This window comes from Benincasa hispida, unplaced genomic scaffold, assembly GCF_009727055.1.
Source record: "Benincasa hispida cultivar B227 unplaced genomic scaffold, ASM972705v1 Contig245, whole genome shotgun sequence".
NCBI classification, from domain to species: Eukaryota; Viridiplantae; Streptophyta; class Magnoliopsida; order Cucurbitales; family Cucurbitaceae; genus Benincasa; species Benincasa hispida.
This window is the reverse complement of record NW_024064773.1, coordinates 809,754-819,416: the sequence shown is the minus strand read 5'-3', so window position 1 is coordinate 819,416 and position 9,663 is coordinate 809,754. Positions and strand designations below refer to the sequence as shown.

The 9,663-nt window shown below is 34.5% G+C and overlaps 1 protein-coding gene across 2 annotated transcripts; it reads left to right on the top strand.

Annotated features, from left to right (window-relative positions):
• The first annotated feature begins 744 nt into the window (after window positions 1-744).
• On the top strand, window positions 745-8,297 carry LOC120069117 (peptide chain release factor APG3, chloroplastic). Of its 2 annotated transcripts, none has more exons than XM_039020804.1 (15): window positions 745-1,012; window positions 1,250-1,306; window positions 2,211-2,291; window positions 2,437-2,494; window positions 2,593-2,696; window positions 3,313-3,364; window positions 3,548-3,597; window positions 3,986-4,051; window positions 4,140-4,304; window positions 4,834-4,906; window positions 5,032-5,164; window positions 5,793-5,850; window positions 6,980-7,027; window positions 7,682-7,757; window positions 7,861-8,297. In XM_039020804.1, the coding sequence occupies exons 1-14, from the start codon at window positions 863-865 to the stop codon at window positions 7,730-7,732; spliced, it is 1,146 nt and encodes a 381-aa protein (XP_038876732.1). In that variant the 5' UTR covers window positions 745-862; the 3' UTR covers window positions 7,733-7,757; window positions 7,861-8,297. The 2 variants fall into 2 exon arrangements, with proteins under 2 accessions (XP_038876732.1, XP_038876731.1); XM_039020803.1 differs by having other exon boundaries at window positions 749-1,012; window positions 7,674-7,757.
• Window positions 8,298-9,663: the final 1,366 nt, after the last annotated feature.

Sequence of the window (9,663 nt, the reverse complement as noted above, 5' to 3'; positions counted from 1 at the left end):
AGATTTATATGAATTGAATTTATAAAAAGATGTATATATTATAAGTATGTGATATTTATATGTTAATTAACTTTATATTAAATATGATTTGATATAGTTATTTAATTGATTAGGAAATTATGGAGATTGAAAGTTGGTATAAATATATGGTATTTATGATATTTAATTAAATGTAATATATGGTCATTTAATTAATGTGTCAATTAATTAAATAAAAGTTATTTAATTAATTAACACTAAGGGTATAAAGGGAAATACATGGAGAAGAGGTTAATCCTTAACCATATAAATATATCTTTATAACCTATTTAGAGCAATGGTTTTTTATTACACAAAAATCTAGCTTTTACCTTCTCTCTAACTTCTCTATAAAATCGATACCTTTTCCTCCTCAAAGTTCCTGGAGACCACACTTCCAAGTTATTTGAATCCTAAAGAATAGTAAGGTAATCTCATCGGTGATGTCCTTTTACGTTAGAGAAGTTCGAAATTATTGACAACGATGGAAGGAGAAAACTAGAGGAATCAACACTCTTATCTCTTATCATTATCGACCTAAAAAATTAGTAAGTCTTATAATTAAAAAACATAAATTTTATGACTTATTAATTCTTTTCACGATGGATAGTACAACTAAACAACTCTCACGGTAAACTATGTTGGACTTGACGAGGGTCAAGTTTGGAAACGAAAGACTCTAATCCAGTGATTGGGTACAGTATCCAGCATACCAAACAGGGGCATCTAATTCCATTTCCAGTTTTATTCATGGCCAAACACTACACACACCATTTCATCACTCTATCTTTATCCTCTCTCTCTTCTTGGTTCTGCTCTGAATTTCAGCGGTTAGCACCTAGCCATGAATATCTTCACGCCGACCTCCGCAGCTCCGGCGATTCCGAGCTGTTTTTTTCTTCCGCCGCGACACAGTGACTTCTCCGGAAGATGCTCTCTGGAATTCAAACGTTTCGCACCTCCGTTTAGAGCTTCAACTCTCATTTGCATGGCGGTTTGTACAATTTACGGCAGATACATGCTGTTAGATTTAGTAAACGTTTTGTTTTCGAGAAAAGGATATGCCTATATCTTATTGTTCGTATAAGCTTTAATTGAACTTGAGTTTCGTTATGCTTCAAGTTCATTGCGTTTTCTTTGACTGAAGTTATTGAAAATGAATTCGTGGTAAAACTAGCCTGGATGAGATTTGTGGTTGTGGCAAATGATGATTATGCTTATTTTATTTTAGGAACCTTATTTGATCGTGAAGCTGGAATCTGCTGAGAAGACGTGGAAAGAATTATCGGTAATCTCTGATTTACTGTTCAATAATACTTTCATTTGTCCACTGATTGGAGATGCGCGTGTCCATCAATTGTTTATATCCGGTGGTTATACTTGGAATGGAACTACTATTTTTCATTGAATTTGAGTGTGTGTGTGTATATATATATTAGAAGTTGTTGGAAATGTAATAACACAAAATGCAGTTAATTGTTAACTTCTGGATCAATGTTTTGGTAGTTGGATTGCCGTGGTTATAGAACTTCCTTTTCTCCAAGTGAAAATTGATGGAATAGGAGAAGTAGCTGAGATATATTTGTGCATATTTGTTTCTTGAAGACGTCGGGACATGTAATTTGCAGTTAAATTACCTGTGGAAATGGTGAACTCTGTATGTTGTTTCAGCACTGACTGTAATTCTGTGGTAAACTTTTAAGGTTTAAAATAAGTAAATTAGGTGCTCGGGTATTCCATTTTGTTACTTCTAGAGCACTAGCAACCGAAGAAGAGAAAGAAGAACGTCCTCACTTGAGACCTTGTCTATGGACTTGATATTGAAACTTGAAGGCAGATGTATTTTGGATTTGGCTATAGTGATAAATTTATAATTCCTTGCTTACCTATTGCAGTTGGGATTTGGATAGGACATTCTTCAGCTTTCACAATTAATTTTTAACCACCCCTTTTCTCCTGAAAGAGGAACCTTGGTGTATCTGGAATCTCTATAGTAATCATATAGCTACTGAAGTGATGACGCAAAAAATCTAGATAATGTTAACTGTATTCCAGTTTCTTCCCCTTGCATTTTCTATATCTGCGTTTGAAATTTGCATTTACATCTTTGGTGTATCTCCAATTATGCTTTTCATTTGGTTATAGTTTTAATATTTTCCTCCACCAAAATCATTATTGATATAATTATTTAGGTCAAGCTGGCAGATCCAGATATTGTCTCGAACCCCACAGAGTATCAAAAACTTGCCCAATCAATGTCAGAACTTGATGAGGTATGCAAGACTCTCTGCCTCCAATACTATAATTTATGTGGAACCGTTAGAATGACCTCTTTTATCTTTCCTTCCTTTCTGCCTCTAATGTCGTTCTTTCAACACCAACATACTCTTGGTTGGTTGGTGTGGGTTGGCCGGACAGGTGGTATTGACTTTCAGAAAATTCAAGGAATGTGAAAAGCAGTTAGAGGAGGCCAAAGGTTGACTTATAAGTATTTCTTCTTAAAAAAGTTTCACAACATAAAAAATTGTTGAATTGATCTTAGTTTCGCCTTATTTGTCATGATTATCATGTCAGCCTTATCAAAAGAGAGTGGGAATGATGAGGATATGGTAGAGATGATTGCTTTAGAAATCAGTTCTTTATCCAGTCAACTCAAAGATATCGAGGAGAACCTTAAGGTGCTTTTTATTCATGAATATGATTTTTGCATGTGTGTTTTATGTTGGATCAGGACGAACTTTTATTATTGTTAACACGTGTTTAAATCTCTTTCTCGTTATTCTGTTTCCCTGTTTGGATGGGGTGGAGGTCCTTGATTTTCAATCCTCACAGTTCATCTTTAAAGTTTTCATTTTCTTCTTTTTAAACCAAGCATGGTTTAAGCGAAAATCAATACACATTCATATGAGCTTCTTTACAGATATGTCTAAATGTGTTATTTGTTTTATTTCTTTAGCTATATTCACTAATACTTATTACTTTCTCGTCTTGTTAAAGTTAGCATTCTTTAATTACTGAGACAAATAGGTAAAGACATTTTAGCTTGGTTCATTACTGATGGTTAGATCTTTACAAGCAAATATCGTGCTTTTCTTGTCATTCTTATAGTGATTGTTTTCTTTTTTTTGGCCTTTATTTATTTCCTGGTATTCATCAATAGAAAAAAGGAAGTTATTTCCTGGTATCTTACAAGTTACATCTGGAGATTTTAGTTATTTCCTGGAATCTTACAAGTTATATCTTCATTTTTCTGAATTGAATCTAAAGATATTATGTCGTAATTTTCTCTATCAGGTGATGTTGCTTCCATCTGATCCTCTTGATGCAAGAAATATTATGCTTGAAGGTTAATTTCCTCGGTTTCCTCTGAAATTTTATGCCACCTGAATAATGAGAAACTTTAATATTCATTTTCCGGAGGTTGCATCGATATACTTATTGGACAACTAGAATCCTGTAAATGTAAACTGCTTATCTTTATGCCTTTTGTTATTCTGATTAAAATCTGTAATTTCCTTCTGCCATGCAGTCCGGGCAGGTACAGGTGGTGATGAAGCTGGAATCTGGGCTGGTGATCTTGTAGGTACATGTTTCTTTTATCCTTAAAGAACTATGGATAAATTTTGCACATATTCTTTATTTTCTTTTGGTTCCCCAGACAGTTGGGGAACCTGAGAAATATTGGTTATAAAAGAAAATATCTTGATATCTTCATAAGAATGCTATGCTGAATTATAAACACATTCGTTGAGGTGACCTATGCTCCAATATATTTCTAACTTTTTAGGCCTTTTAAGTGTATAGGATAAGTATAGATAGGCTCAGTAAACTTACAAGTTACATGGTCTGAACTCTAAAGTTTCTTCCGTTCTTATCCTGCTTTGATTTTACCCCTCCTTTTCACTTATGTATTATTCTCTGTTATCGTTTCTTCTTCTCTAACTCATCTTTTCCAATTATATAACAGGTCCGTATGTACCAGAAATACAGCGAGCGGAATTCTTGGAAGTTTTCCCCTGTTTCAAGTTCTGAGGTACGTGTCTGCAAACATCCCAGAAGGCAGAAGTAAACATCCTAGTGCTTTCTGTATGCGTAAAGAATTTCCGCTGTTCACTTTTCAGGCTGAAAAAGGTGGATTCAAAACTTATGTGTTGGAAATCAAAGGACAACGTGTCTATAGTAAATTAAAATATGAGTCCGGTGTTCACCGGGTTCAACGTGTTCCTCAAACAGAAACACAGGGCCGTGTGCATACTTCTACTGCGACGGTTGCCATCATGCCAGAGGTAAACTATTTCATTAATTTACTGTTGGATTGTGAAATAAAATTGTCTGATTCTTGTCAAATGAGAATTGCATGCCTCAATCAGACTAATGTCTAGTAGAATATTACGTGAATTAGCTAATCTTTTCCTGGACAGTTGACTAATGTTGATTCTTTTTCCCCTTCACTTTATAGGTTCCTGATCTATTTCTTGTGCTCTGTTTTAGCTATTAACATTTATAATGTGGAAAAGCCCTCTCTCTGTGTTAAAAATCCCTAGACGATGGATTAATGTGGGATTGCTAATTAAAAAGTTCAGATATATAACATCAGTGGCTTAACATGAAAATCTTGAGTGTATAACTGTAGATTTATTCTTATATATATGTATATTGTTGATATTGATAATGTTCATACTGTTTCTCTGTAGGAGTACTGACAATTTGGATATGATAATTTCTCTAAATTTGACTCTGTTGTCCTCTGCATTCACATCTTGACCAGCTATACTTTATCTTGATTTGTTGAGCTTATGCTATAAGTGCATCTAGGCAGATGAAGTTGAAGTAGTGATTGATCCAAAAGACATTGAACTAACTACTGCAAGATCTGGGGGCGCAGGAGGTATAAATCTACATAATTGATTCAAATATCGCTTTCAGTTAGCTCTCTGAATCTGTTCTCATAAAAACCAAGAAAAATAGTAGCATAACCTTTTTATTTGTTTCTTGTTGTCAATGATTATGCAGGGCAGAATGTCAACAAGGTGGAGACAGCAATTGATCTTTTCCACAAGCCGACAGGAATCCGCATTTTTTGCACAGAAGAAAGGACTCAACTTCAGAACAAGCATCGGGCTTTTCAATTGCTGCGAGCTAAACTGTGAGCATCCATTTCCAACATTATCGTATACCTTATGTGAATGTGCACTTCATTCATTTAATTCCCATACCTTTTCTAGTAACAAATAATTGAAGGAAATTTGTGGCCGTTTCTATGATTTTCCTCAAATAATTGAAGGATCTTTATTCCCATTTCTGTCCCGAGGGAATTTGGGTGGTCATTGTTATGGGTGAAATAAAAAGTAACCGAATAAACTGATATTGGACAGTTGGAGTTCAGTCTTGCACAAACCCTTTGACAAAGCCATTCTGTTTTTCTTTCCCTCACACCCAGCCACCACCGCCCATTGTACACACCCAACACAACCTAGCCCAACCCCGACCACCCTCTGCTTGGCTTAGCATGTCACTTCCCCTTCGCCAGCCACCTCCAACCCAGCCTGTAGGTCGTTCAATTCTTTTGTGCAATAAAAGAAAAAAGTTAGTTTTTATGTCCTCTCCCGACCGACAGTCAGCTTCACAGTTACATCTATCCTAGTCTACCCTGACTTTCACCCTACCTTCCCACCACAACCAGCCTTTCACAGTGGACAGGGTGATAATTTTGCTGGATTCAATGTTATGTAAATTCATGAATTTAATCCCCTGTCCCTCTTTTTTCTTTTCAGTTATGAGATCAAAGTGAGGGAACAGCAGGAGAAGATCAGGAATCAACGAAAATTACAGGTAATTACTGTTTTTTTCCTTTCTAAAATTTTGTTTGCATTTGGAAATATTTAGCAAAAAACACTGTTTCCATAAACTCTTGTATGGTCTGCATTTGAACTGTCTTTGAGCTGCTTTCATCAGACGAGTTTCTGAAGTACTTGTGGTTGGTTCGTGATGATTTTGTTGCAATTTGCCCACGAAATGAAGAGCTATTACTCTTCATTTTTTCGATTATTTCTCAATCTAGAGTAATTTCTTACTAAGCACATGATTTCGTTGGCAATATGCAAAATACAATCTGAATGGAATATCAAAACTAGAAATCTTTTAGGGGACGTTTGGGATAAGCAGTTGGTTATTATAATCCTAGGTCATTATAGTTGGGTTATAATAGTTTGTGTTTGGGGTGTAGATTATTTTAGTTTGGGTTATAATAGTATGTTTGAGGTGTAAACTATTTTAGTTTGAGAAGGAAATAGTAAACACTGTAGCAAAGAATAAAAAAATATGAATATAAAATAGTAAAAATTGTAGCAAATTGAGGGTTTTGAAATAGTGTTGACGGTAGCTAATTGGGGAGTACAAAATAGTATTTACTCTTGTGGTTATTATAGTATTAGGATAGTCCTTGCTCCAAACGCTCCCTTAGACTCCATGATCCTGCCTAGTGGTCTTAGTACATAATTATGATTGTTCTACAGCATAATTAATTTTAGGAATCTTTTTTTCACCGTTATTAAGAATCTAGTTCATGATATCACTAAAAGTCATTTTGATTTTTTGTTTAATAACAATGCGCTGCCTGTGTAACTCTCAATCTTATAGCATGTAGTGTCACATCATGCAGGGCAGTTGTATAAGCAGACAGTTATTCTTGTAGAAGCAATAGAATATAAGCTGTTCTTTTATTTCGGTTTTAATATTACCCTGTTATCCTAATTCCTATCTTCATTCTCCTCGCGGACTTGTTGAAATTTGTTTCAGAATCTGTTTGAATGATGAACTTCATCCATACCACTGCTAGTGGTTGTTGCAACTTGAATCTGAACAAAATTGAATACCTGATAATAGCTTCTCGATGTAATTTAATTTGGAACTCAAATTCTTTTCATTAGTATATTCCTAACTCTAAAAGGTTCTGTTCCAGGTAGGTACAGGTGCTCGTGCTGAGAAAATTCGGACCTACAATTACAAGGTATGATATTCGTTTGCTTTCTGACTTTAAAAAGATGAAAAAGAAATACAGCACCTGTCATAAAGCAAGCCATTCATCCATCTGGTACCACAGATGTTGAAGACGAGAAAGATTTCAATTTTAAAAAAGATAAGTGTAATACCATTTCGCACTAGACTAGAACTAATAAAAAATCAGATACTTCATTGCGAGAAGGTGGTATATTTGGATGGACTTTGTAAATTGTAAGTGCTTAAAAAAGTGTTCAACTGTTGAAGCGAACTTAACTTAACTGCAATTAACATGATCTTCTTCGTTTAAGGTTGAAGGTTCGATTCTCCATCCCACAGTTGTACTATAAAAAAGTGTTCCAACTTTTTTTTCACTAAGATCACCCACCTTTTTAACTACATGGATTGACCTAGTGGTAAATAGGGGATATAACTTTGATAAAGGGCTAAGAGATCATCGGTTCAATCCATGGTGGCCATTTATCTTAGATTTAATATCTTACCGGTTTTTTTGACACCCAAATGTTGTAGGGTCAGGTGGGTTGTAATTAATAGAATTTGACCATAAGGCAACTAATCATAATTCGTAGAATTTGACCATAATAGTGGGATGGTTTCACTAGAAGTCGTTAACTTTTGGATTTGACTTATGTTAGGACAATAGGGTTACCGACCACCGGTTGAAGATGAACTTCGAGCTCACGTCCTTTCTTGAAGGTGATATAGAGAATGCAGTTCAGGTAATATTCTATCTTTCGTCACTTTCTCATTTTAATCTTCAACAGCGGAAAAAAGAAAAAAAAAAAAAAAAAGAATTGACAATCTCACATTTTGTCAATCAAGGCATGTGCTGCCATGGAACAAAAGGAACTCCTGGAAGAACTGGCTCAGTCGGCTGTGGCTTCAACCACTTGAATTCCACCATTTCTTGCCAATAACTGGAGCCCTCTCATAACACAGATTTTCTTTGAACCATATGAAATGCTATATGAGGTTAGGTAAAAAATCATTCACTATTACTTTATTTTTATTATTATTTTTTTGTATATGGCCTTGGTATGTATGATTGTGTACACGTACACGCACTGAGAATTATACCAGTTGGCTTGTGGCGCAAGTGGTCTCAAAATAGAGGGGGAAGAAGAAAATTAATTAACCAACCCCAGTAGAATTAGATTACCGATGCTGACGTGACTTTATGAAATTAATGATAAATATGTATAGGCGAACTATTATTTCAATCAATCTCGATTCAGTTTACATCATCGATTCATTTTACATGTTTGGTCGGTGTTGGACTAAGTTTGGAGAAATTTGTGCAGATGACCTAAATCTTTTGGATTGAAATCGAACATGTTGTAGATTTTGAAAATAAGGTTGTATGGTTGCTATGGTCAGCGACGTGTGAAAATACAATTGAGGCTCTCGTTAATTCACGTTTGCTCTGAAGTCTCAATCATGCTCATGTTTTGGCTCTTGCCCTTGTCTGGTTCTTTTTGTCTGAAAGTGGAGAGAAGTAGAGAAGGCAGTGGAGATTTGCATCATATAAAGATCGTAAAGTTTCTTCAGTATTTTAATATTGGGGTCCTTAACAGATAGATATGTTATTTATTTATTTATTGTTTCAGAAGTATTTATAAAAACATATCATATCAAATATGTGATTAACTTCAATTTTGATTTCGTCGGCCAATAAAAAGGGGGAATGATTAGCCGGAACGGAGACTGTACCTATCTTATACTCCCCCTTTCTTTTTCTCACACAATTTTTTTTTTAAAATCATTTTTAAGGGGAAAAAAAATGTACCACATGGCACAATCTCCTGGTCGGGTTACACAAATGATTAGTGCAGTTTGATGTTTTTTTTTTTAAAAAGAAAATGTGAAAAAAATTGACAAAGTAGATAGATCATCACACGTCGGATATTTTAATTCATGGTGTTAAGAGAAAACATGATGCCTCCTACCACATTTGGTAGCCAAGCTTGTTTTACATTTTCTTAAATCAATAATGGTTTCCCAACCATTTTCACCACATGTTCAACCTCGATCCTATTCTAATATAGGATAAGAATTTCACTACAATTATGGAATAGATGTTACTTCCCTTTATTATTAGCTGCTGTTTAAGGAAGATTTATGGTTGGATTCAATTCTTCCCAACCATTTTCCAAGTTCTTAGTTGCATAAGTTTTACTTTACATGTTGAACTAAAACAAATTTCTCAATGACTTGAACTTTTTTTAGGTATAACTAACATGAGGTATAGGGAGATTTGAGCCTTTAACTTCAAGGAGAATATATGTTAACTAGTGTTGAACTATATTTATGTTGACAACAATTATTAAAAAAATACCCTTAAATTTTTTCCTTTGTTAACGATACTCTTATTTAATCAAAAGTTTCAATATTATTCTTGTCATTTCATAAACGTTTAAAATTATCCTTTTAAGTAGAGCTTCGTTGGAATGCCAAATGAAAATTATGACGTGTATTGGTGTGGCAGTGATCTAGAATTTGACGATCATTTAAATTTCCATTCGAATTTGATGTCACGTTGTTCCGATATTCTAATTTTCTTTTATTCAAATGATAGTTTTGACACCTTTATGGAAGGTTATAGGATTGCAACTTTTGAAATATTAA

Bases quoted from the DNA above. Each gene is read 5' to 3' on its own strand.
- LOC120069117 (XM_039020803.1), top strand. From the start codon at position 863: ATGAATATCTTCACGCCGACCTCCGCAGCTCCGGCGATTCCGAGCTGT. The intron at 1,013-1,249 runs GTTTGTACAATT...ATTTTATTTTAG, and splicing joins CAACTCTCATTTGCATGGCG to GAACCTTATTTGATCGTGAA. The intron at 7,758-7,860 runs GTAATATTCTAT...TTGTCAATCAAG, and splicing joins ATATAGAGAATGCAGTTCAG to GCATGTGCTGCCATGGAACA.